At 40.7% G+C, this 27,722-nt stretch overlaps 1 protein-coding gene across 2 annotated transcripts in view; it reads right to left on the bottom strand.

The window, feature by feature from the left end:
- Window positions 1-5,529: 5,529 nt before the first annotated feature.
- The window catches only part of LOC310966681 (myosin IXB), a 57,324-nt gene continuing 35,131 nt past the window's right edge, over window positions 5,530-27,722 (bottom strand). Inside the window, exons 7-43 of one of the 2 annotated variants that reach the window (XM_083940496.1) lie at window positions 26,827-26,926; window positions 26,288-26,388; window positions 25,756-25,885; window positions 25,568-25,657; window positions 24,829-24,945; window positions 24,503-24,637; window positions 23,935-24,056; window positions 23,125-23,266; window positions 22,814-23,009; window positions 22,324-22,399; window positions 20,075-20,188; window positions 19,050-19,089; window positions 18,773-18,895; window positions 18,583-18,663; window positions 18,128-18,238; window positions 17,700-17,825; window positions 17,441-17,590; window positions 17,134-17,294; window positions 15,852-17,009; window positions 15,562-15,637; window positions 15,321-15,439; window positions 14,252-14,370; window positions 13,524-13,717; window positions 13,320-13,427; window positions 13,038-13,208; window positions 12,909-12,950; window positions 12,678-12,789; window positions 12,457-12,530; window positions 11,634-11,826; window positions 11,415-11,543; window positions 11,104-11,209; window positions 10,056-10,187; window positions 9,793-9,916; window positions 9,580-9,630; window positions 7,994-8,109; window positions 7,768-7,907; window positions 5,530-7,299 (exon numbers count right to left, since the gene is read on the bottom strand). In XM_083940496.1, coding sequence (XP_083796622.1) covers window positions 6,749-7,299; window positions 7,768-7,907; window positions 7,994-8,109; window positions 9,580-9,630; window positions 9,793-9,916; window positions 10,056-10,187; window positions 11,104-11,209; window positions 11,415-11,543; window positions 11,634-11,826; window positions 12,457-12,530; window positions 12,678-12,789; window positions 12,909-12,950; window positions 13,038-13,208; window positions 13,320-13,427; window positions 13,524-13,717; window positions 14,252-14,370; window positions 15,321-15,439; window positions 15,562-15,637; window positions 15,852-17,009; window positions 17,134-17,294; window positions 17,441-17,590; window positions 17,700-17,825; window positions 18,128-18,238; window positions 18,583-18,663; window positions 18,773-18,895; window positions 19,050-19,089; window positions 20,075-20,188; window positions 22,324-22,399; window positions 22,814-23,009; window positions 23,125-23,266; window positions 23,935-24,056; window positions 24,503-24,637; window positions 24,829-24,945; window positions 25,568-25,657; window positions 25,756-25,885; window positions 26,288-26,388; window positions 26,827-26,926 — 5,830 coding nt within the window. In that variant the 3' untranslated portion in view covers window positions 5,530-6,748. The remainder of the gene's footprint in view (window positions 7,300-7,767; window positions 7,908-7,993; window positions 8,110-9,579; window positions 9,631-9,792; window positions 9,917-10,055; window positions 10,188-11,103; window positions 11,210-11,414; window positions 11,544-11,633; window positions 11,827-12,456; window positions 12,531-12,677; window positions 12,790-12,908; window positions 12,951-13,037; window positions 13,209-13,319; window positions 13,428-13,523; window positions 13,718-14,251; window positions 14,371-15,320; window positions 15,440-15,561; window positions 15,638-15,851; window positions 17,010-17,133; window positions 17,295-17,440; window positions 17,591-17,699; window positions 17,826-18,127; window positions 18,239-18,582; window positions 18,664-18,772; window positions 18,896-19,049; window positions 19,090-20,074; window positions 20,189-22,323; window positions 22,400-22,813; window positions 23,010-23,124; window positions 23,267-23,934; window positions 24,057-24,502; window positions 24,638-24,828; window positions 24,946-25,567; window positions 25,658-25,755; window positions 25,886-26,287; window positions 26,389-26,826; window positions 26,927-27,722) is intronic. The other variant, XM_083940497.1, reaches the window with a different exon arrangement.

The raw sequence follows: 27,722 nt of genomic DNA, 5'->3' as shown, positions 1-27,722 counted from the left end.
GTGTATTTTTAAATGTGTACCAGTTTATGTATTTTTAAATGTGTACCAGTTTATTTGTGTATTTTTAAATGTGTACCAGTTTATTTATTTTTAAATGTGTACCAGTTTATTTGTGTATTTTTAAATGTGTACCAGTTTATTTGTTTATTTTTAAATGTGTACCAGTTTATTTGTGTATTTTTAAATGTGTACCAGTTTATTTATTTTTAAATGTGTACCAGTTTATTTGTGTATTTTTAAATGTGTACCAGTTTATTTGTTTATTTTTAAATGTGTACCAGTTTATGTATTTTTAAATGTGTACCAGTTTATTTATTTATTTTTAAATGTGTACCAGTTTATGTATTTTTAAATGTGTACCAGTTTATGTATTTTTAAATGTGTACCAGTTTATGTATCTTTAAATGTGTACCAGTTTATTTATTTATTTTTAAATGTTTACCAGTTTATTTATTTTTAAATGTGTACCAGTTTATTTATTTATTTTTAAATGTGTACCAGTTTATTTATTTTTAAATGTGTACCAGTTTATTTATTTTTAAATGTGTACCAGTTTATTTATTTTTAAATGTGTACCAGTTTATTTATTTATTTTTAAATGTGTACCAGTTTATTTATTTTTAAATGTGTACCAGTTTATTTATTTTTAAATGTGTACCAGTTTATTTATTTTTAAATGTGTACCAGTTTATTTTTGTATTTTTAAATGTGTACCAGTTTATTTAATTATTTTTAAATGTGTACCAGTTTATTTATTTTTAAATGTGTACCAGTTTATTTATTTTTAAATGTGTACCAGTTTATTTATTTATTTTTAAATGTGTACCAGTTTATTTATTTTTAAATGTGTACCAGTTTATTTATTTATTTTTAAATGTGTACCAGTTTATTTATTTTTAAATGTGTACCAGTTTATTTATTTTTAAATGTGTACCAGTTTATTTTTGTATTTTTAAATGTGTACCAGTTTATTTATTTTTAAATGTGTACCAGTTTATTTTTGTATTTTTAAATGTGTACCAGTTTATTTAATTATTTTTAAATGTGTACCAGTTTATTTATTTTTAAATGTGTACCAGTTTATTTATTTTTAAATGTGTACCAGTTTATTTATTTTTAAATGTGTACCAGTTTATTTTTGTATTTTTAAATGTGTACCAGTTTATTTATTTTTAAATGTGTACCAGTTTATTTTTGTATTTTTAAATGTGTACCAGTTTATTTATTTTTAAATGTGTACCAGTTTATTTATTTTTAAATGTGTACCAGTTTATTTATTTATTTTTAAATGTGTACCAGTTTATGTATTTTTAAATGTGTACCAGTTTATTTATTCATTTTTAAATGTGTACCAGTTTATGTATTTTTAAATGTGTACCAGTTTATTTATTCATTTTTAAATGTTTACCAGTTCATTTTTTTTTAAATGTGTACCAGTTTATTTTTGTATTTTTAAATGTGTACCAGTTTATTTATTTATTTTTAAATGTGTAAAAACGTTTGGCGTCTGCTAAACTAAGGGAGTACATTTGAAATGCCTAAATAATCTGACAGTTTTTGCCAATTTATTATTTTTTAGTTTTAAGTTTCCTATACTGGTCAAGTATGATTTTAAGTCTGAATTTTAAAAATATAACAATGACGTTAATGAGATCAACTGATAGGAAGCCAACGAAGGTCCAGGCTGTTGCCTAGCAACGAGAACCATTGAAAAGGTCCTTTCGGCTTCTGTGAATTTTCTGTTTGTTTATGAATAAATGTAAATCTGATCAAGTATTTCACGTTTTCAAGGAGGAAATTGAGCTCTAAACCTGACACAACTGTGAGTTTATGGGTATTTATACAAAAACTCTGGGACAAAGTGCCGTCACTTACTTTTACAGACACCAAAATCCTTTACCTCGACCTGATAATCACATTAATGCTCAGTAAATAAAGACTGTCTTTGTAGTGATTAAACAAAATGTTCATTCATCTAATGTCCAATATTTAATTTAAGCAATTTATTGAAAATGCCAAGTTCAAGGAATTGTCTTGTCACTTTGAGCATACATACAACTTTTGATCTTAAGATACTTTTTTATTGTATTGCATTTTATTCACACTTACATTAACATTGCATAAAATAAATAGAACATTGATATTTTATGACTATAACCATTAAAATAGCTAATTATTATTAATAATCCCAAATAAATAAAATAATGTCATTGGTGTTATTGCTAAGCAAAACACTTTTATTTTGAAATAACGATTTTGAACTTCTTCTTGGATCAAGAGGTCAAGGGGTCATTTGCAGATTACATGAGTATATAATAATAATAATAATAATAATAATAATAATAATAATAATAATAACAAAAGCTTTTAATTCCGTCATTGGTGTTCCTCATTTTATAGCCATATGGGTAAAAAATGTAAACATAATAATTGATTACATTAATAGTTTGATACTCTTTTATATAGTGTATGTATACAAATGTCTGATATGTGGCGACCATTTAGTTAAAATAATGTTTTTTTCCTCCCAAATGTCACTGGTGTTACTCACCTCTCTGTAACACCAGTGACATTCCTGTATAAATAAACCGCATAATGTACAAAAATGATAAAAACAGTTTAAGCTCTACTGTTTTTGGATTCATCAAGTTTAGACGTTAGTTGTTTCCAATAAAGAAAATTGGAGTTGGTTATAGGTTTCCGTAGAATGATCCTTACGCACTTACTTATGAAGTATTACTGTTTATTTGTACCATCAAAAATGATTTGTGCAGTAACATTATAACAGTGAATTCATATTTAATTCGGCGGGTTTAGCCCGTGTTTCAACCTTTAATGGCATTATTCATATATATGTAAATAGAGGTTTCTCCTCCAACACTTAATTTAGCCTCCTTTTTATTCACAGAAGCCACCAAACGTTTAATTCAGTTTTCATGTTGATAGAAATAAAAGCACCTTTTCAAGAGTGCATAAGCCTTTGCATCAATAAACTCAATATTTTTGCTTGTTGTTTGTATCTTTCATCTGGTTGAGAAAGGAAGTGGAATAGAAAAGAAAGTAATAGATGATATTATTGACATCTCTCTCACTAAATATGAGTGTTGTTTACGTTGTTAGGGAGACAAATTACACCTTTTTTCATTTTCATTGATGAATCCTTGACCTATTCTAAGTCTAATCCGCAGTATTTGAAAACACCTTTGTTGCAGAACATTTAGATGAATATCTGGAGGTGACATAGAAACAACTAAGAACACATATCTGACAATGCCCGAGGAAAAAAAGCAGAATCATTTTATTTTGTGAGGCATTTTCCTGCTGTTTATTATCTCATCTAATTCTCAGGTACATAAAAACGTGAGTTTACTCTGGATAAAAAGTAGGAAAGTTGTAATTGAAGTAATAAAAACTTAAACTCTACGGGGAATTGTTGGCTCTCTGTAAATCATAAGTCATAGAGTGTGGTCTCTACCTACTCTGTGAAGTGTCCTGAGATAACTCTTGTTATGATTTGGCACTGTAAACAAACTTGAATTGAATTAAACTTGACTAACTTAGATGAGACTAGTGAGAATGAGAAAGTTCTTTCGATAGCACCGTCTACAGGAGACAGATAATAGTCTGCAGGTCCTGTATCCGTACCTGTTGATCCTGAAGGTGGGGTTGTCGTGTGCTTCCCAAAATGTCCTCCAATTTTAAAGGCTCATTTATTTCCACTTGTGCCTGAAAAGCAGCATAATCAACATTTTCTTTGCTTTATCTTTTCTCCAACAGGTCGTAAGAAAATCCAAAACGTTCTCAGGAACTGGATTCAAACGGCTGTGGACTGACAACGCAGAGCTGCAATGTGATTTTGTATATGAGCATCATTTAGTTCAAACAAGATTGTTTATTAAAATCTTGAACAAACTTCTTTAACTCTCCTGTTAAAACACACTTACCTTGTAGACAACTTCCGGTTTATCAAGCTGCTGCTGCAGCTCCACTTAAGTTTACACAACCAAACCTGAGTTAAAAGGTCCATATTGTTCTAATTTTCAGGTTCATACTTGAATCTTGTGTTTCTACTAGATAAAGTTATACTTCAATGTTCAAAAAACGCATTCATTCTTTTCTTACGTCAGTCTGAAAAAACTGTATTCACCTTCTGTTTTAGCGCCTGTCCCTTTAAGATGCCTCCTGAAAACCCCAGTCTGCTCGGATTGGTCATGTGTCTCTGCAACATCATTGCTGCAGGGGAACGAAAGGGCACTTTCTACCAGGACCCAGGACAGGCGCTCTAATCATGGGCTTAGCGGCAAAGCGCGGTACTCGCCTGTTTAAGTGTATTTACCCATTTACACCCATTCATGCGGGGAAATTTTTTTTTCAGATACCAATCTAAAGGCTCATAATTATATTCAGACCCTCTATTAAAAAACATTTGTATTCAGAATTTTATACCCGACCAAAATCGAGTTATGGGCTTCCTTCCCGTCTCCGTGAACGTCCAGAGCAAGGCTCCAGCAGAGACTCAACTCTGCTGCTCACACTTTTAAAACATTGTGCCCGATGTTTTTTCTAAAGTTTATCTCATGGACACCGTAAAAGACTCGCTAGTGCTTGGCACTCGGGCATGGTCGTCGGGAACGCAATGATTTCTGCGTCCTCCCGCGTTCAAGAGAAGCAAAAATGGCGTCGTCCTTAGGGGAGCCTGTGCCACTGAGCGGCTTTCCATAGGAAGGAAGGGGCGCCATTTTTGGTCCACTGTCTGTTCATGCTATCTATATGCTGTAGTATAGTTGTGACATCAACCTTACAAAGTCCTGACGGCTCGTTTAAAGGCACAGTTTCTGAACACAGATGTGTGCATCTGTCTGTGGATTGAGTGTTTGGATACTTTCACAGTATTTATACATCATCTCAACCAGCTTTATAATAATAAAAGATATAGAATTCTGACTTTTTACAATATGGGACCTTTAAATTAGAGTTAATATAACAAAATCCCCATTTAAAAAAAAGTATGGTCACGTTAGTTGTAACATTTTTTCACATGAGAAACTTTTGACCACAGACTGAATGTCAAATTGAATGGATGAAGATGCTCAAAACAACAGCAAGTACAATAATCCTGTGATTTTTTCTTATGATTCAACAGTACCTGTTAACACTTTTAATAGCACCATTTGTGTTTCTTACATGTACAGAAGTGTTCCTGTGTCACAAAGCAAAGTATTAAACTCCCCCACACGAGACAGAGAAGGAGCCGTTGTAGAAGTTGAAGTTGTAGAAACATAAGTGCAGGTGCTGCTCTTCGTCCTAAATTTACAAACTAAAGCACATGAATTCATTTTTACTTAATTTGAGAATGTGTTACATTCATATTTTTCTTCTAAATATTGGTGTTAATGGGTAAATGGGTCAGTCAACCCCTGTCGGAAGAGACTCATTTATGGAGAGTTCATAAACACACAGCAGGAGATGTTACAAGCATCGAGTTCTGTATTGTCATGTTAATACTAATAACCATTACAGTTCACGTCATTCAGTCTCAACCATACACTCTCTGTTACACATTACACATCAGAACATCTTCCTCATAATCCAGACAAACTAACAGACATCATTCAACAGCAGTCACAGAGGAACATTAGTATTACAAAGTTGGCCAAAGCTGTGCTTCAGCAGAACCTGCTCGTTGCGGGACTGTTTGCGTTGAACGGCAGGTAAAAAGGTACAGCTGAGTGAGGTTCATTTTAGAAAAAGGGGCAATGTGAGCCCAAGGACTTTAAAGAAATCGTGGCACGGCTTGTTGCATCATGGCTGGGTTCGTGTTTTTGTTGTCTGAAAGGAAAAAGTGGCGTGTGCTGCTCCCATTTCCTGTTGCTTTGAGAGGCAATGACTTCCTATCTGTGACTGTCTGCTGTGCGGCAGGTGGAAAACACAATGTTTATCCATTGCAGCTGTTGTGACGAGGCACCCACACAACAGTCACAATGTGCGTGTTTAGGTCCTTGTTTTGAACATGTCTTGTGTCGGTTCAGTACAATAAACACAAGAGTCACGAAAGACAAAGGTACCCTTTCTTAATCCCTAATAACCCCCCTCCCTCTGCGAGCACTGTCCATAACATGACATGGGAAATGGGTTTCTTTATCAACTTACTGTACATCACCAAGGCACTAGCTAACATTTCAGTGAGCATGTCCAGCTCATTAGGAGAACTAAGAAATGAAAAGTGCAGCTGGAACCTGCGAGCTCTCCTTGAAATAGCACAAATGTGTTTAAAAAAACAACAACAACAGGAGAAGGAAAACAAAATTGCTGGTCCATCATTAGGAGGCTACAGAAAACACAGCCTCTGTCCCAACTTCATCAACAGTCACCACAATATATTAAAAAAGGTAGAAAAGGTGCTTGGCAACATCTTGTCCAGTTTCTTTTTAATGTCATAGAGGACAACAAGACTTTAGACACATTTGCAGATCCTTGATTAGTTCCCACTGATGACAGCGACTGCAACAACCTCCATTTTGTGTCACTGTTCAACTCTGTAGATCCACTGTGGATACTGCACATCTCATCGCTTTCACATGTACAGGTTATGTTCCTCTACTGTGACTCTTGATTCTTATTCTCTCCTGGCTCTTTACAATCCATCATTGTCATCTGTGGCAACTCCATTTATATCCATTTACTTTGTCTACTCATAGGTTGTTGCACCTAATCCTCTCACTTCTCCATTTTTTCTGTCCTGCTCTGCTCAGACGTCATCGTCCATATAAGGTATGTCTGGGTCAGAAAAACGTCTCTGGCCCTTCGTGGCTTGAGTGTCGTGGTGCTGAGGAGAGGGTGTTACCATGGAGATGGAGGAGGAGGAGGAGGAAGCGGAGGGAGGGCAGGAGGAGAACTGCAACAACAAGTCACACTCAGGGCTGTCGATGTACAGGGACTGGGTGCTGTCTTTGCGGCGGCCTGGGTGGTCCCTTCTCCTGACCAAGTACTTGAGCTCTCGTTTTCCAGGAAGGGTGTAAGTCTGAGGTGGACTCGAGGCTGCTGACTGGGAGAGGACGCCGTGCGGGAGTTTAACTGTGGCTGGGATGATGGGGTTGCGGCGTTGCAGCAGATGCCTGAAGGAGGCGGTGGAGGATTCAGAGGTTGAAGAAACACAACTGGACACGGAGGAGGTGGAGCTAGCAGGGGTGAGGCTTAGCAGAGAGACGCGTCCACCAGGGACTTTAGGTCGCTGGGCCAGGTCTGATGGTTTAGGTGGACAAACGGGCCTGTATCTCCTCAGCTGGGGGCCACCTCGTCCTGGAAGAGAGAGAGGAGAGAGGACAAGTTGAGAAAAATAAACATGTTTTCCTCAAAGGCCGTTAAATTCACACAAAACTCAGAGAGGGTGAAGAAGACTAATGGAAGAGCATGCAACCATGTTATCTGCCAAAAAGGATGTTCAGTGAGGCACAACTTAATGTGCTGTGCCAAATATTCAATTAATTAATTTGGATGAAGTTTGAGCATGCTTCTGTGCCACACATGCATTTACATGCATACATGGGTGTGCAGACGTATGCACGCAAACACACACACACACACAAACACACAAAACACGGTTGCTGTTCGTCCAACCTGCTTGGTTACAGAGCAGACGTCACCGCCCCCATCACCATCACTGGTCCAGACCTGCACCACAAAAAATATGTCTGGTCTGGTCAGAAACCCACAGGTGAGTGAGAGAAACAGGTAGGAGGAAGGAGCGGCCTGTAGCTTAATACTGACCTTCAGGCTCTGAGCCATGAACAGAAGAGCGCTGTTGCTCGTCCAAAAGACTCTCGGAGCTCAGCGAGGCTTCAGAGTCAAAGTTCTCCTGGTCTGAACCAGCCTGCTCCATCTCTGGCAGTCTGCAGGCCAGATCCTCTCTGCACACAAACACATGACAAAGACATCAGAGAAATGAAAGACCAGATCATGGTGAGCAGAGAAATAACGCAGAGGGCATCCTTACTTCTCCTGTTTGATGGACTTGATGCGTTCCACCAGGTTCTTCTCAGCCTCCGTGTCTGAGTCCAGAGGCTCGTTCTCAGGGACAACGCTGAGATCAGAACTGGCCTTCTCATGCACCTGCCGAACACAGAACATCCACACTGATACCTCAACCAACTAAACTTAACAATGTCCATTATGTAATTATTACATAAACTATTATTACATAATAATTACACAATAAACATAAACGGCCACAAAATACACGTGGCTTGGACCCAAATCTGAATTTTTGTTAGTGAGGAAAAGAGAAGAGGCTGGATGGTGCCTGCGGCATTCATGCATCTGCACATCATTCCTGCAGCACTTCTGTGAAACACAATCGCTTATAGGTTGTAGAAAAACAACTGTGATACAAAAGAAGCTAGCAAACACATCAAGACGTCTATATACAGTACGCAAACTAGGGCTGTACCGAATAATTCAAAGTTTCATTCATAACGTCGATATTAGAACTCTAAAACATAATTTGAATGTTGCGCAACTTTTTAAAAAGTGTTTTTGCGTGTCTAATCATTCTGTTCAAACTCAGTATTTCTGGTAAGATAGGGGGCACTAATTCAGGGTGTATGCAGAAATGTTGAGGTTAAATTTAAGACCTTTAAAAGACCTTTACATTTACTTTATACTAATTGTAAGATAGCACAGGTAGCTTAAGACTCAGGCGTAAAGGGACCCTTTTGTAACTTCATCAAGCAGCCATCAGTCGGTGGGTCAGTGAGCGACATTTACAATAACTTCGGAGTGTTGTAAAGTCTAAAAGTCAGAATGTATAGAAAAAAGATAAGCATAATTTTTTCCGAAAGTGTTTTTATCAAAGGAAATATTTTGCATCAATCCATATTTGTTGCCGTTTCTCAAAGCTTTTCAAAAACAACATTTTCACTGCGGTCAAAAAACACTTGCTTGTGCACACAAAGGGAGGCCCGCAGATTACACCTAAATTACATTTATAAAATACAATTGAGGATTTTGTTCAAGGACTTTTTTTTTTTTTTTAGGGGGATGGCATCTTAAAATATGTTGATAGACATTCGAAGCTTCACTCGAAAGCCTCATTAGAAACCTTATTGTAAAAAAAAGACATTCGGTACAGCCCTAATGGAAACATAGCACCACAATCCAACCACTCAACAACAAATATAAAATGACTTTCAGAGCTTTGTGGTCGTTGTTCAATAATAAAAAAATGGAATAAGGCAGGAAAGCACTGGAAATGCCAAAAAGGATGATAACCATCAAGCTTTGCAAGTCACACTGTTGTCAGGCTTGTCTTACAATAAGACAACAATAAAAGTATTATCAGGACACCAACCCAGAACCATCTTGTCCTCTCATAAAGAGAACAAGAATACCAAACAGCAACATGCAAACTACTAGTTAGTAAGGAGGAATACAGGGGATTACTGGAAGAAGGATAAAAATTTGATTAAAAAACAGCCAGAGCATCACCCGCATCTAACATGCCATGCACAGGCGTTTCATGGCACACCACTACACACTACAACTACTAGGTCTACTGTACTGGGAGAACTCGATGATACATACCACCACTCCTTTGTAAGGAGCTGAGAACCTGAGAGGTAAATGCCAGTAGTGCTAAAGAGAGACAAGGAACATTGGCCAAGTTACCCATGTAATTTCTTTACATTCAGTCACGAGGCTGAGCAACAATCTAAAACTTTATGTTGTTGCCATGGTATTGAAACCACTCTAAATCAAACAAAGGGGATCCAGAGCGAGGCAGGGTTTGCTCCTCACCGTGTTCTGTCTCTTGAGTTTGAGCTGGTTGACAGCCAGAGCCTCTGCATACTCCAGCTGCTCGATCTCCTCCATCTTCTCGTTGTAGCGCCTGATCTGCTCGTTGATGATCATCTCTACACACCTACAGGGGAGGAGGGAACGACATGTCAGACAGGATGAGTGTGCACGTGGATTTTAGTTAACAATGCACTGCAGAATGGAGGATGAATTCATATTGTGGAAAAGCAAAAAGCTGATAATGATATTTTCGTGAGTCTTACGTGGTGGTCTTGGCAACATCCTTCATGCTGAGCAGCGGGTCAGCGCTGTCTGGGCAACGCAGGATACACGGGGCAAAAACTATGGCCAACGAGTTGGGAGACATACGGTTGTGAGCCTCCTCTTTACACACCCTGCAAGAGAATTCATTAGATATTAGAATGTACCGTAGTTTAGTTGCACGTACATATAATCCTTAACCCTTTGAAAACCAGAGCTGCCGGTGGGTTTTAGAAGCATGTCAAAAAACAAACAAACCCCCCGCCAAAATTAAACCATTTATAATAGCTAGAAAGTGTAAAAACAGACATTAACGATAAACAAGATTTTTTGACTTTCCAAATGTCCTCAAATGCATCAACTGTGCTGAACACTTGCATCAAAAAATGAAAACAATGTCATCAAGATCACTTTACTATACGTCTCATTTAAAGTTTCCTCAAAAAGAAACTAACCCCCCGATCTTTTAAAAAAACTTTTGCAAGGTTTAAGTAGAGGGTTTAAAAATGTAAATAGTTCAATGTGTATTGCATGTGGAGCCCCATTTTCCCATTATTTGGTAGTCTGGTTTACCAGGTGTACAGTGCTTAACTAATTTGGTACTTTAACTAATTTGGTACTTTAACTAATTTGGTACTTTAACTAATTTGGTACCTTAACTAATTTGGTAAGACTTGTGGCAGTTGGAAAGATTTGCATGAATAGATTTCATCTATTTTCTATTTTTGTAAACTAAATGATCAAAGAAATTCATCTTAATTTTAAAATGTTTTTTATTGATGGCATTGTAACTGTGTTGTACTGCTTAATAGTAATTTTTGAATTATCCCTGCTTTTAGCTGTGATTGCGCTGTTTCCATGGAGGTGCAGGACTTTAAATTGCAGTGAAAAATGACCCCACAGTGGGTAAAAATACGACAGAGGGGGAAAAAAAGCACTCAGAAACTGAATATGTTCTTAATACGTCAAGTGACAGAAGAGCCAATATAGAACATACATGGATTTCATGATCACAACAAAATTAAAAGACATCAATGAGAGAATGTTTACCTGACGAGGTGGAAGACGAGTCTCTCCAATGTGTTGAAGTTTCCTGTAGGAAGCTCTTCCAGCACTTTGTATATAGATTGGAGCTGCTCCTGCTTCTCTGGGAGTTCTAGAGGAGGAAACAGATCATAAATCAAACACCATAATTCACCATGAACACCAAGCTGAGCTCTTAACATTTCTGAAAATACTTAATGTCAGTGTTAAACAGTCTAGAACCCAGCAGGAGATAAGGAAAGCGCTGAAAAGAAAAGCCCTGCACACAGATGGTCTATTGTAAAATGCTGCCCCCTGGTGAGGAACGCCCTCCTCACCCACTGCATGCAGGAAGTCACTGTAATGTATGAAGGTCATGAGTGGATCTGGTAGCTCCCTCAACCACTGTTTCACCAGGCCCGTCACTGTGTGGATGGGATAGTCTTCGAGGCAGACCAGGTGGGGGTCTAAACACACATCAACAATGTAACATCAATAGAAGAGTCAATGAAGGAGCCATGACATAGATTTTATCTATAAATGCCAAACAGTCTAACCGGTCTCCAGTCGCTGGTGCAGCTCTTTCATGCGGTTGGCAGAGCCAGACTTGCGGTAGATGCCCTCTGTGTAGAGGCCATTCATCTCCACATGCTCCAGCATCATCTCCAGCACCATGGGTACCGGGTTCTTTTCGCTGACCAGGTGACACACGCGCACACCAAAGTGCAGACCACCAGACTCCTCGTCACTCTGTGGATTCAGACAGACAGCAGCAGCAGTCGGTAAGACGTCTACTTATCCAGTCTGCTCACCACAATCTATCTACAACATCCACGGACATCACACATTCTTCACTTCAACAAAGTTTATCATCTGATCTGATGATTGTTTGTTAGAATGTAAATTATACACAGTATAGAGTGCTCCACGTCTCAGTTAGCTTCTGTTCCACAAGCTGTCTTTGCTCTGAACAGCGTCATAGAAGGTTTCCTCTGTCTTTTTGAAAAGCTGAAACATGATTGAGTTTTTATGTTGGTCCATATTCTAAGCCATATATGCATCTTTGTCTGTACTTGCTAGTAAAATTTAAACTCCCTTGGAATTTTAAAACAAGGCTGATTATTAAAATAAGGTGCCTTCATTTCCCCAGCCTGTACTGTAACTTTTGTTTACTTATCTTAGAACACAGACATAAAAGTCATACAGTCTGCCATGTTTCAGATTTTATGAGAAAATACAGAGTCTAGTGGAAGAGACGACATCTTAAATTAGGACGTCTCTATGCAGTATGACGCCTATAACGCCTCACTTCAAACCTTTATATATCCTAAGCACATCAGTGATGATCCAGGCCTGTGATTTCTAAAAATAAAAACCTACCTTTTTGGCACAGAAGGTGGAGCAGTCGGTGACTAATTTGCAGAGGCACTTCTTATGGCACACCATTTTACAATCTGTAAAAACCAGATTAAAAGGAAAATTAGGAACGAGTGCTTAGGAACTAATTTCTTTATGTTCTGCTGCAAACTGTATTTTTAATATCTGAACTTAAATAAAACAGAAAAAAGAAGAAAAGGAGCGTTGTTGGGGTGTTTACTCACAGCTGCACATGTAGGCCTTCTCCATACCCCAGATGTAAGAACTACACTGGTCGCATGACTGCATGATGTTGACCTGATAGTTGACGAAAACATGATCCAGCGGGCTCTCCATCTAACAAGACCAAAAGTCGCTCAGTTAGAAATCATGACCTATATTAAGTTATGAATCATTATTGAACACAATGAAAAACACTGTAGATACAAAATAAGGTTATTTAACTGCATACTAACACTTTTATCTTTTTTCCTCCTCTTCTTCCTAGCTTTAGCGGGCTGAAAAACACACATAAGCATTGATATTGGTATTTTTTCACATTTTGACAAATTAGACTGAACAATAATGAATGTTCGTGGTTCCACCTTTGCAGGCTCAGCCTCCTCCTTCTTCATCTCTCCTCTGATGAAGCCATCCAGCACCGACTGGAAGAGGTTGACCACAAGCTGGACTTCTCCTTTCTGTTTGTCACCTGCCAGGTGGATCACTTTATTCTGGTAGCCCGTCATCAGACCTTTGTAGCCAATGGTGGGTTTCTGGAAATGTTTAGGCGACAGGAGAGAACATGAGGAAGAGGAGAGGATGTTGAGGAAGAACATTGATCAGTATATATCACGTGTGTGTTATGTGCCGGCAGACAAACTCACTGGGAGAGAATACATGGCTTTGATAGTCTCTCTGAACTGCATGGTGGCTGTTACAAAGATGGCCTCTGTGGCAGACAGCGACTTCCCCCTGGAGCGGAAATCGTTGACCTTTAAAAAGGGAACACAAACAAGAAATTGTTTTGTTAGTGAATAAGATAAAATAACTTCATACAATACGTAAACATCTTGTTACTTTTCACTCACCTGGTTGCCCAGAAATTCATCGAGGTGTCGCAGCTCATTGGCGTTGGTGATTTCCCGATCCAGTGAGGCGTTCCACTGCTCAGACACTCGGGTGGCTCGACTGATCTTTATGGTGGGGTTGCGGCCTAAACCTTTACCAGCACGGTCCCCGTGTGGCTGAGACAGAGGCCGAGAAGGATGTCCGGACGTTGGGGCTGAGAGGGAGGGAATTAAAATCAGTATATCTTAAGTTTCATTAGGGAGGAAATAATACTTCTCTCCTGAAACTGAACTCAAATTGTTAAGTATGCATTAGTACCATGGAGGAAACAAACCCCAGACTGGGGTTATTCTGTTTGCACTGAGTGTGATCCCGCACGGGTCAGTATTTTCTCAGAAAGCAAGCGGCAGGATTAGTCAAGGCCTGAGAATATTAGTGATAATACACCTGTGTTTTCTCAATTCATGAGGTGTGACGAAAGCGAACAGTCTAGCAGTTTTAGTGCGGTTTGTGTTGGGCAATAAAACCACAATTTTGGATCTCAAAATAAATAAAATGTTTTTACTGATATTGAAATGTAATCAGGATCATATTTAGTATCCTGCAGGATTTCTCAGAGCTCTTTGGGCAAGCGGCACCCAAAAATCCAGTCAACTTAAAAGGAGTGCACTTAATCTCCCTGCTCCAGTAAATCCGTTAATTCTTCTGACACTTGATACGGACAGACTGAACAGTTAGGACTATTTACCTTCCCCTCCTGTTGGCCTCTCGTTGAGAATCTGAGCAAGTGTCACCTCTCCGTTGTCTGGAGTCTGGGCCTCTTTGTGTGGGCGTTTTTTCAAAATCTTGCTGAAGAAACCACCTGACCTGCAGGACACAGAAATACAGGAAGCTCTAAAGAATATTCACAAAAACCCATAAACAGTTGAGTAACTCTAAAATGGCTCATAGCGGTGGACTGAGGGACGAGTACAGATTGATTAGTGTTTCTGTCATGTTTTGTGTGTGTCTGTAACTCCCTGGAAGATGTCCAGTTTCTAAAAATACCATCAAAACAGAATTATCTGAAAGAGTAGTTTTAAGCGCCACATAGGCAAGCTTGGATCCAGCAGTGTCACCATAGCAACAATACAAATAAGAGAAATAAAAACAAGGCAGTCTGCCCGATGCCTCTGTCTGATAAAACTCTGGCCTATGAGTGAGCCTCAAGCCTCCATTTCTGGCATATAAATCCATTCAGAGTGAATTCAGTGATCAGGAATTTCCATCTGTGAACGTGCAACACCACACAAGGAGCTGAAGAGGGTTTGATTACACAAGTCAAAGAGTTTTCCCAGGAACAGTCTGACCCAAACAGATGTTGAGGCAGGTTAAGATTAAACTGAGGGGGATTTCCTGTGAATTTCTTTGTCTCAGCATTATATTTTACATGACGTGGCTGTCATAAATCAGTGCTATTGGTCACTCTTTACATCCGTGTGTGGGTTTTTATAAAGTTTCAATCAATGAAAAGTATTAAAAAGAGTGACTAAATCATTGGACCCTCAAACTGTCAGCAAAACCCATTCCTGAAAAATTGTGGTTTTGAAAATACAAGGTTTCTGCCTGACAGCAAAGATGACTGATAGCACCTATACTGATAATTTATACACGGTTTTCCACTGGACACATTACCCTGTGCTTCACCCGTCTCAATCATCTCATTTTAAAATAAATGTATGTCCAAAAACGCTTCCCGCCCACACATTTAACAGCAACTCTGCTGCATCCCATCACCCCAACACTTGTCTATAGGCCGTTCCAGCGCAGTTAAGTACCTGTCTGGCGTGGACGGGATGGAGTGTACCGAGTCTTGGTGACCAGAACCATCTTGGTGTTTCCTCCTGATGGAGCTTCCCTTCGAGCCGTCAGCGTAGCTTTCTGAGGGGGAAATCACCTGCAGAGCCGAAAACTATTTAAGCATGTTTAGAATAACTGGACCAGAAGCTAGTATGAACAGATTTTTACAATGTGAAATGTCAAAAGTTTCCATTACAACAGATGAACATTTTTAAATACCTCTCTGGCTGAAAAAGCACCAGCTCCTTCAAAGCCTGGGGACAAACTGTCAATTGATGAGGAGGCGGTTTCACTCCTGCAGATGAACACAAAGAAAAATATAAATCAATTTATGAAAAGATCACATTTTCTGGGGGTTTCTGAGTTTCCTTATCACATTAACACAATGTGGGAGAAGATCTACTGCCACTTCTTTAATTCAAAAGTATTATATGAATAAAACAAAAAAAAAGAAATGAGTTAGAGACAAAACATGAGGTTAGAGAAAATGACCAGGAAAGAAGACGTACAGCAGCGTTTTTTTCCTCCTTTCCTCCCTGTTGTGAGGTGGTGGAGGGCTGGCGTTTTCATAGTATTCTCCATCACTCCTCCGCCCCTTCCATTTCTCCGGCTTCTCCTTGATCGCTCCGGGGCGGCGGTGCAGGTTTGTGGCTCCGACACCATCACCTAAACCGTTTCTGTCAGGCACAGCGTCAGCGGTGTGCAGGGGTAACGAAGACGGACGGACAGGATTGGCAGAAGGAGGAGACGCTTTTGCCTCCTTCTTCCCTCCTTTGTCTTCCTTCATTTTCCAGGCGACGAAGGTGTACTGGTCCAGCTCCTTGCTGTCTGCCCGCTCTTTTAGCTTAGAGGGCTCCTGGTTTTTGCTGTTTGGCGGGGATGTTTGATCCTTGCTGCTGGCTGAAGCGGAGGAAGAGGAAGAGGCGGCTCGTTCAGTCTCCCTCTGGTTGTGCTCCAGTCCTCTTCGTCTCCTCTGCTCTCTCTTCTCCTGGCTCCTGGACGACAAGCCTCTGTTGATAGCTGGAGCTCTTGCTCTCTTTAGTTGAGTATTGGTATTGCAGGGAGCCTGGTTATCCAACCTCTCACCTGAGGATGTGGGTGTAAGTGTGCTGGAGGTGACCCCATCAGAGGGCGGTCCTAAATCCTCATCATCTTCTTTCTCATCCAGCTGGGGTCCTGCCTCAGCCAGGGTACCGTTGGTCTCCAAATCATATTCCTCATCCTCCAGCTCTTCATCCTTGCCCTCTGCCTCCTCTGTGTGTGAGCTTGTGTTGACCTCTCCGTCTTCCTCTCTCTCCTCCTCTGTCTCCTGGACAGGGAGGATATCATCCAGCATCTCCTCTGTGACCAGCTCTATATCTGGATCCTCTCTTGTTTGTGGCTCGCTTGCCAGTCTTTTCTCCGCTTCCTCTATTCTCTTCTGTGCTTCATGCGCTTTCCTGGCGGCCTCCTCTTCTTCTGCTCTCCTCCTTGCTTCCTCCTCTTCCGCCTTTCTTCTTTCTGCTTCTTCTTCCATCCTCCTCCTTTCTTCTTCCTCCTCCTCTGCTCTTCTCCTTGCTGCCTCCTCTTCTTCCCTCCGCCTTCTTTCTTCTTCTTCTTCTGCCCTCTTAAGAGCTTCTTTTTCCTCCTCCTCCTTTTTGTGTTTCTCCTCACGCATGGAGTGGCACCTGTAATCAACAAAACATAAACATGATGGTCAAAATACATTTTTAAAAATGTTTTTAGGGCACTGCATGTCCATCTGTGGTTCAGCTGACTCGTTTTAATAATATGGTGTCTCCATGTTGTTACCTTCTGCGTGCAGAGTGTCCTCTGACCAGGGCTTGTATTTTAGTAGCGCCCTGTCTTTGGCGGTGGTAGGCTGATCTCTGTCTGTGCCCTCTCCACAGAGCCTGGATCAGAATGGATGCCCGTCGCCTTTGCTCCTCTTCACAGTACCTGCGCCATGAACGCTAAGCAGGTGGACAGGGAACAGGACAGGATCAGTATTATACTTTAATTTTTAACCCTAACCCTCTTTTAAATATTAAAATGAGGAAATAAACAAGATAAATACTGAGACACCCCCCTCCCCAAAAAAAGCTGCATCTGTGTTTACCTGAATCAAGATGGCTGCCCGTCTCATATCCAGAAACTCTTTCCTCTGCAGACGACCTCTGAACCAGCGCTGAAGGAAGATAATCTTTCGCATTACATCCTTGTGCAGCGTGTCCTGCAGCTGCTGTCGCTCCAGCTCCTTTAAGAACACCTGAACAGAGAGAAAACACCAGAATGTACAAGCAGACAAGAAAGAGGGTTTTATGAGGTTGTACTGAAAGAGAAAAACTCGAGAACAAATAACAAGTTTGGTGGTATACCTTAGTTTTGCCTATCTGGTATGTGGTGGGGTCCAGGCCCATCTTTTTCTCAAGCAGTGCTGCGATGTCGTTTTTAGAGGCAGCAGCGTTCTTTGGCAACAAAACCCTGAACTGCTCAATGAACTCCTGCAGGAACAAAGATCACACAAATAAGAAATAAATGGACCATTCAAGAGAGGACTTATGTGGTTGAGATGAATGCTAAAAACCAAATGCCAATATTAAAGGGAATGTAAAGACAGGCAGCAGCTATGCGTGACTACAGACAACACCAGGAATTATATCTTTACACCAACATCAAAATATTTTATGTTCAGCAATGTCTTCTCTACGTGCCTTACCTTTACTTACCCCCTGTAGATACATAAAGTTTTCTTGATTCATATTAATATGTGATGATCACAAGGACCTTCCTAAAAGAGAAGTACCTGGAATGTGTACTTGGCTCCGTAGCCTGACCGTCTGATGCGAACCGTTTCCAGCATTCCTGTGTATCGCAGTTGCTGAAGCACCAAGGCCTCATCCAGATACATCTCCTTCTGCTCACACACAAGGACACAAGAAGCATGTTCAATTATACCCTTACCATTTACATAACCATATTTGCCAATTAAACAATTAGGAATTGTGTTCAAGATATTCTTATTACTGATTGGGGATGATAATTTTCATTTTCATTTTTCGAATTTTTATTGATTTTAATTTATATATAAATACATTAAGAACGGTTTGTGTAACAGAGATATATGAAATGTGATTAAACTACAACACTCGAGACTTTCTTCTATAATGTCTTTACGTTATTATTCGCAAAGAGCCGAAGGATTTGAACAGAAGATATTAAAGAAAACATTACTAATGACTAACAACAACGGAGTCTTACCTTCTCGGCATTGGAGCGGATACAGCGAATGAAGAAAGGCTCTGCTCTGTTTAGAGTCTCCAAGAGCTTGGTCAGAGAGGTCTGAGGAAAAGGAGGAGAGGGGTTTGCTAGATGTTCAAGACTGCCGCTGAAGGGTGTGTTCAGCTTGTTTCTGTGTGTGTATCCTGCATTTTGTTGCGTGTGATGTTACCTGGAACTGGGCACTTATGCTGGGGGGCTTCTTCTTCTTGTGCAGGTGGAGCAGAGACTTGGTGGTGCGGTCGTGCAGCGTCAGGCTCACAATATACTTCAGGGACCGAGAATCCAGTAAACTCTGCACAGCAGTAACACAGTAAATTAATTTCCTACCGAAACTAAATAATTATAATTCTAAAAGAATGAGGCTAAACTAATAAAACCGCATCCATCGACCTAAACGGTATATTCTCTTATCCACCCCTAAAATGGGAGTCTTTATCCAGGTTTACCTTGGGGATGACCTGTCTCTGTTTGGTGTTCTTGTGTTTCCTGTGAAAAAGGGAGAAACGAGATGCAGAGTTAGTTAGAGTGACTGAAGCGTTAAAGGCCTCAGGATAGAACAAGTAGTAGATGGAGTGGGTTAGTACGGACGGCTGACTTCTTCATGCTCTGTCAGTCAGTGATGAAATCCAGGGTTGTACCTGGAAGAATGATGGGCAGAGACGAGGCATGATGAGTGAGAGGGTGAGGATGAGAGAGGAGGAGGCAGTTTGCTGCAGGAGATGGGATGTAAATCAGCTCAGTAGAGACTCACCATACACAGACGGACATGCTCTCTTGCCATCGTCACTTTTTAAACAGGCCCTAAATTCATGTTGATGTTCTCTCTGTTTCCATGTGTCAGACTGCAGAACCAAATTCTAATGCTGCGAGGCCACTCGGAAATACTTTTAAGATGCTCCAAAAGACCTCACATGCCAGCACAGTCTTCTGATGATGCTCATGCAGCAGTTAATAAAGGAATTCAAGGAGTTTCAGCTATAGCCTTCAAGAAAAGGTGTGTGTGTGTGTGTGTGTGTGTGTGTGTGTGTGTGTGTGTGTGTGTGTGTGTGTGTGTGTGTGTGTGTGTCATCATGGTAAATTGTGGTCCAGGAGACACCTACTGTAGCCAGTAATACTAGAGTAGCAGTTTTGAGTATTTTGCCAGGTGTTTATATTTCTGTCACCGTGATAGAAACGTTACAGGTGTGTAATTGAGATCAAAATAAAGGCAGAGTTGAAAATTGGTTTAATCCGATCAAGGGTGCCGGAAGTTAAGGGGTAGAAGGTAGGAAAGGGGCCATTGCCCCACCACTTTACACCCACTGGCCCGATTTGTGGTCTCGGCTGGTGTGATCCCATTGCAAGGGGGTCTCTAGTGTTAAACTAGTTCAGTAGCTGAACATAGTTGGTCAAAATGAGCTGAGGAAAGTTTAAGTTGTTCTTTAATATGAGCATGTTCTGCCTGAGCCAACTAGACTGTCTGCAGACTCACTGGAGGACTCGTCGAGGGAAGCGGAGGCGACCCCAGGACTGCAGGAGCTTGCGAGGGTCCTCCCCATCCAACTGCAAGTTCTTAATGGAGCTGATGATCTCTGCATGCATGTCTCTGATCAAACCACACGCACAACCCCAGTGTGGAGAGGGAAAGTGGGAGGTGGAGTAAGGGGGGAAGGGAGGGGGGGGGTGAACGACAAAAGGAGGAAGGAAAGAGAAAAAAAAAACGTAAAAGCGGGGCGTGACAGAACACCGCTGTTAGGACACCTTAGAAGAAAGCACACCACCACAGTTACCCAAGACGAGAACACACACAGGATAGCTGGGGGTCTGATATCAAGAGGAACTTGATGCTCTGCTCATCCATGAAGAATAACACACAAAATGTATTCTCTCATTGCTCATGTTTATGTACATAGAAACCACAAGACACACCAGACCACCCAACCATGCTGCCATATCCCCTTTCAAGAACAGAAAATGACACATACATACACACACACACATACAGTCACACAAAGAGAGATTGGGGCAAATAGGGGTTGTGTTCACACCCATATCCCTGCCACTGTGGTAGTTAACATGCAGAGCTGAGCTGATGTTCAGTGAGGTTGGCCGTCTGTTTCCATGCTGGGGTTGTTACTGGCTGTGTGACTGTAAGTTGTTACTGGTGAGGCTGTTGGATTTATGGTCCTTTAATTGGGGCTGGTGTTACACTGGACACTGGGTTTGGTGAGGTTAATATGGAATCTTTTCTGTGTCCAAGAGCTAGTCCATGCAATACTTTTCGATACTTACCACGACTGACCATGAAGACAGGCCAGGCAGTGAAGGAATGGGCAACATATACAGCAAATGAGCCACAGTGAATCTGACCTTAACCCCTCAGATCTGGTAGAGGCTGGATGATTTAATAATGGTAACAATGTGCTGGGAGGTTCAACTTAGTTCAGGTACTGCTCTGTAAAAGCAACCCATTCATTTTAGATCTGAAAGCAGGAGGTATAAGGTCAAGATTCAGAGGGCCCAACAATCCAAAATATCCCTCATGGTTTGTTCTATTCTGAGAAAGCTCCCCCAATAATTTTGTCTATTTGACTTGGGGCCTCTGTGCGTGTGTGAATACGTGTGTGCTTGCAAAGCTCCACAGCTGATGTAAGTAATCCGGGTGGCTAATCAGAGTAGTCCAGTACAAACACCATCCTGTGCTCTAAAGCAAGAATAATAAATGTGAGGAAAGAGAGAGATTATCACAGCTACAGTAAAAGATTGGGATTAGAGTGAGGGAAGAGGGAGAATGCAAGGTAAAGGGCAACTTTGTTGTACTGCTTTATAGCGATATACTGAATTCCCTTCTCTTCTTTCATATTTAAAGAAGCAGACAATTCACCCGCTTCTGCGATAAAACCTATTTGATACATTGGTTAAGACTCAACTTTACTAAATAGCTGAAAAAACAAAAAGGTTCTTTTGTGTTTTTGTGGGAGCAAACTCAGAAAATGGAGCAAACCGGTATATGTTACCCAAAACAAAACACATTTCCTTCCTGCTTGGCCTCATTTCTTCATTACTTTCTCCTGTCCACCAAATTCACTTACTTCTTACTCTCATAGCTAGCAAAGATGTCTTCAAAGGCCTCTAGAGGGCGCTCCTCTGAGTGATCAAAGTAGAAATCGAGCATAGAAGCTCGTCTGTGGAGGGGAGAGAACCGCATACAGTGGGGTCACCAAAAGGTGGAGAGGATACGGATGACTGAGATGAGATGAAGAAGGAGTCATCTGTCAGGGCGACGACAAAAGCTGTGATTTTGTCAGTTACAGTAACTCAGCAGAACAGAGTTTAGATGTCTTTGGTGACATTGTCCTTCCTCATCTCATCCAGCACCACAGGAAAAATGTGAAGATCCTCAGTTTACCAACCATCTGAAACATTTCCTTCACCTTCAACAAGGAGCATCACACAGGAAATATGTTGCTGTGTAGTTTATAAGTGGAGGAAAGGTTGCAGCCTCATGAAGGCCGCAATTATATTGATCCTATTTAAAATAACCAGTCATGGAAGAAAAGAGTTATTAACCACAAAGTGAACAGGGCCGACAGTCTGTCTCCACGTCCACAGGTACTATAACAGACAGATTCCTCCAGAGGAAACAGATCTGGCAGTTAGAAAATCAGTCCAAACCCAAAAACATGAGACCAAGTGAGACCAAGTTTCATAGTTTTATATTCAATTATGTACATTACTTACTTGTACATTCTGTCTATTGGGGCATTGGATCGCTGAAGCTCTCCTAAAGGAGTTCTGGAGACTGGACGGACAACACCTAAAACAAGAGAAACACAATTATTAAGCATTATTAACATTTAAACAATGTATTTATCATAAGCAGGCTTTCAAATTAAATAAAAGGTGATCAAGGTCCCATGACTGCAGCAGTGTTTGTTGTTGTTTTTCAGATTAATCTTATTTAATCTTGTTAATCCACATAAAAATGCTCCTACATCAAGGGGCACCAAAATAGTCTGGAGGATTGAGAATTGCACAGAAAATATCAAAATCTCCTACGGCATGTTTCTCACATTTCTCCATATTCCTCTATGTGTTGACCTGAGAGGCTAATTGCAGAGCTGAGAGACTACAGTACTATCATTCAACTCAAATCTATCTATGTGTAATGAAACCTCAGTATTTTTGTAATCATTTCACCCAGGACAAGACAGTTACACCGATTATGTACCTGAAGTTTTAGCAGCCCAGGAGCGGCCAGCTTCGTTAAAAGCAGCAATGCCTCTGATGGTGGCGCGCAGGATGCCCCATCGAAACATGGCCACCGGGTCCATGCCGATGAGCTGCCGCACATATGCACGGTCGCTACTCCGCAACAACGCCACAATGTCTGGACGCATGTGGTCTGTGTTCTTCTCCCGGAAATCCTGGTGAGGCCAGATATATCAAGAACATTACAAACGTCTATATTCAAGTGTAACTAAGTATTGTGCAAACCCTTTTTGCTTATATTAGCTGCAATCTTCTGTTTGTCTTCCTTACCTTGATTTGATATTTGACTTTCCCAGCAAAGTGACGAATGACGAAGGCAGGCTCCATGACTGGTGTGGGGACAAAGTATTTGTTCCCCTGGTGTTGCTGCTTGAATTTGGCTAATAATGTCTCATCTGTGGCATGAGGGAAGCTGGAGTACAGGCACAGAGAGAAGGAAAAAGGAACAAAGGATTAAGAGAAAGAGGAGAGGGAAAGAAAATGTGTGACAGTTTAATAGAAAGCTTCAACTGAATCAACTGTTTTCAATCATACTAGCAGGTAGGGGTGGGAATCAAGAACCGGTTCCAGTTGATAACCTGTTAGAAATGGCCCGAACCATTTGAATTGTATCGCCTCGAGCTCATCAATTCTATTTATTGATGCCTGCATGTTTGTCTGTCACAGTGCAAAACAATGATGGCAAACTCCTGCATCAATGCTGCTGGAAACTTGTAACAAGAAGTAGACTCTACGCACAAGAGCCACTGCTTCCCAACTGAGCAGCACGTCCATTACTGAGGGTAATTATCCTGTTATAATACCATTAGCGCCACACAGGCAGGCGTAGCATTTTTTTTCTTTGACTAAGAAAACAAATGCTGTGCAAATATTCTCTCATCACATCTACACTGTGTTCAGAGGCCTCTAAACCGGTGTAGGCCATTTTTTCCACACAGAAAATTGATCATGAATCAATGAAGAATCGGGCAGATTAGCAGAAGCGATGTTGGCACTCGTATCAATAAACTCTTAATTCCTATCTTTCTAGCAGCCATAAAACATAATGAAACCGTGTGAATCATTTGTAGCTGTCCTTACTTGCTCTCCTCATCCAGCAGGTAGAGCAGGCCAGTGGGCTTCTTGCTGATGAGATGGATACAGCCCACATTGTCTGTGTAGTCGATGTTGTGCCACGTGATTCCCTCTGCCTGGTACTCCTCCTGGTTGAGGCAAAACAGAACATTTTGGTGAATAAGCTCATTTAATGTATTAATTATTTACCCTTTTGGTCTCAAATGTAAAAACATAAAAACATCCAAAACAGATGTAATTATATTGTGCGTGCTAAAAGATGCAGCGGTTACTGTTTTCCAAGTCAAGTTTGACTAAATAACTAAATATTCTAACAATAACTTTAATTTTGTATTTCTGTTGTGACCAGAGTCTGGAGGATAAGATAAACTAGCATGAACTAGCATGCACCCTTTCTCCCTTCAGAGAGGAAATGTTTGGATGAGTCATCATTTAAGTAGTCATTATTATAAACACAGAGCAGAGAAGAGAGTCGCAGTTTGAATCACAGGGGAGCAAATCCTCTGCTGGTGCGTTGTTTGGTGAGTCATGGATAGACATTTGGGGGGAGGCAAACGAAAACGAGACCACTCACCTGCTCCAGATTGAAGATGTGATGGTTGAAATAATACTGCAGCTGCTCGTTTGCATAGTTGATGCAGAACTGCTCAAAGCTGTTGGTCTCAAAGTCCTCAAAGCCAAAAATGTCCAGGACGCCGATGGACAAACACTAGAAAACAGGACCAACCAAACACTGGTGAGGAACAGGAAGGGGAATGCAAACAATCACCTCCCCAAAACAACAATATTTAGAGAATTTAATAATGTAGTGTTGTTTCAAAATGAAGTTCCTTCGGGTATGGAAGCAGAGGAAATCTCTAATTTTCACCATTTGTGCATGAGAGAGTGTTTGTGTCTTACTGGGACAGATTCCTCCATATCTTTCTTGTTGAGCAGTGCGTGATTAATGCGCAGGACGATCCAGTCAAACAAGGCGCTGTACAGAGATTTGGCCATGGAGTCTCTGGCTGTGATAGCCTGATGGGAGCAAGAGGGCATGACACATATTGTGAGGAAAACTTCAATAAACAGAACTGAAGCAAAGGTGCCATTTCATAGTGTCGGACTATACCACAACAAAAGATTTTCATTGCCATCCCTGTAATTGCTGTTGTTGTATAATTAGAAATTGTTACAAAACGGCTGTTGGGTCTGCTCTTCCCCATGTATTATCAATTTATTCACATTATAATTGCCTCACTCATAGTGACATGCATTACTACTACTGCTCAGGTGTTACGATAGTGTATAAACCAACATCCTCCTCAGTTAATTATGTGTTCTCTGTGAATTTCTTTACATGTTTTAGGTGGAGGCCTCTCCCTCCCCCCCCTTTGTAATTTTCCGTATATTAAATAGTGCAAAACACAATCTTATCTGACATACAGTAAATGAGTGCTTAAACAAAAAGAAAAAGCAGAGAAAATGAGGACATAAACGGTTGAACATTAGACAGGAAGAAGAGATCTACTGTAGGTGTATCAATAAAGAAGCAGAAAGGCATTAGGAAGAAGCAGAAACACACACAAGGCCACCAATTAGTGTGCAATTGGACACTATTATAGTAATGACAGGTTGCAGAGATGTCTTCACTGCCTACCTCAGAGTGGCTGTAGGGGAGGATCAGCTTGTCATTGACGGTCACTGTTTTCCTCTTTGTCAGTGCCTCAACCAGCAGCTCCTCTTTAACCTGAGAGGAAACCCACACAAGTTAGTGCTGATGGTCGCAGACAATTTACCTGACACAGTGAGGTATGGAGCCCCCTCTAAAACAAACACAAATGTTACCTTCAGCAGGTCAGAGAGTGTAGCCAGGACCTCTGGTGGTCCCACATCCAACCCCTCGTCTCGGCCTGTGGACTTCCTCCTGTAGGTCACGTTGCCCAGATACAAGATGGCCGAAAGCACAGAAAAGATCCTGCAACACAGTCACAAAAATTGCGTAAGCTGAAAGCAACAATGCAGTCATATGACAAATGCAGGAACAATACTACACATTCTGTTAGTCAGCCCTATCATCTTTTTATGTTCAATAACTGAATAAAAGCATTTTATGGGGCTGTATCCACACACTGTTTCTAATAAACTGCTACATTATCCGATTAGATGCAGCTATTCCCAGCAGTCAACAGTCTCTTTGTTGTAATCTATATTTTTGGTAATGTGACTCAACGCTCAGCCCAAAATAACCTCTGTTTTCAGGACTAAGTGGAAAAATGCTTCAGGATGGATTTTCGACACAATCCTTTCAACATGTCTGGAAGGACATTATGTCTCTTCCTTGCATTACACACAATATACCGAACACTAATTCACTTACTGTTTCTTAGTGGCCGGAAGGAAGCCAACCATCTCCATTGCCTGCTGCAGCCTTTCAAAGTCATGACGAAGGTCTTCCTCATCTTCTATCTTAAAGTTTTGCTACAAGAAAAGACATACAGTTAGTAAGTGAGGTTGTATAAAGATGGGAAGGAGATAGCAAACGCACCAAATGGACAGATAAACAGGTGAAGAAAAGGAGGGTGAAGAAAGAAGGGAATAAAAGCGAGGGAGTGACTAAAGACTGCCTCATTAACATGCAGGGCACATGTGTGAGCTGGGAGTGTATACAGCAGCTTATTCAGAGGCTTGACAGTCTTCATGAATACAGGGACTGCTCACAGTGAATTACAGTGTTACCTTAAAGGTCAGATCACACACAACTGTGAATAGTTCATTAACACAATTGGAAGGTGATTTACTGGGGTTGAGCGGACTGAACAGGGTAGAATGACTGAAGTGAAGAATCTTTTAGACGTTTTATCAAATGGATAGACAATAAACAGCTGCATGTGATGGGGCAGAGGAGTGGCATTGTACCTGCTTGAGGTAGAAGTAGTCTTCAGGCGGCAGCAGCTTGAACTCCTTCCTCTCCTCCTCTGAAGCTCCCAACAGCAGGTAGTAAAACACGTGGTAGTTCCTGGAAAAACACACACGTTCTTAAAGCGTGTACTAACTCTTTAAACTGCTTTCCAACAGATGAATTAATTCTTCTATGCATCCATAATTGTTCGTTTTATTACTTGGTGAGACGTTATCAGTGGATATGCGCTTCATCTTTATGAGCACAAATAAGGGGGTGATAAAGTTTTGGTGATGAACGAAGAGTCAACATATTGTAACAAGCTAATAGAAGACAATGCACGAAGCTCAATGATATCGGTTTTACACTTGTGTTATCAGTGGGCAGGTAGGTAGACAGGCGACAAAGCTTTGTTGTCAAAGGAAACAGGAGCAATGAGTTTCCACACATATCACTAAGAAACAGTTACATCATACAGTGGAGTCACTCTATGACTAGACAGGCAAGATTAACTGTCAACAGAAATTGTAGGCTGGGTGATTAACAGTACACTGTGTAGGTGGCTAACAACCTGAAGGTTACGGAGACGGACTTGGATACTACATTTTCCAAAACTAGCTCTCCCCACTCCCACTAACTACAGTATGTAAGTGCCTCAGCTGAGTTGCTCAGTGGCAGATTGTGGTTTGAAGGACTAACCCCATGAGTGCTTATGTGTATGTACGTATGCCTGATGTACATGTACGAATCGAAAATGGAAAGTACAAAACATGACGTGATTAATTAGAAAAAAGCCTTCCAGTGTCAATAAGAGGAAACATTCATATTAAAGTCAGATTTTTGTATTGGTTTCACTGATTTAACAGTTAAAAGGGGGGGGGGGGGGGGGGGGGGGTAAAATCTGTCTGTGAGC

This window comes from Echiichthys vipera (assembly GCF_963691815.1).
Source record: "Echiichthys vipera genome assembly, chromosome: 3".
Classification (NCBI taxonomy): Eukaryota; Metazoa; Chordata; class Actinopteri; order Perciformes; family Trachinidae; genus Echiichthys; species Echiichthys vipera.
The sequence above is the reverse complement of the archived record's forward strand: the minus strand, read 5'-3'. Positions and strand labels throughout refer to the sequence as shown.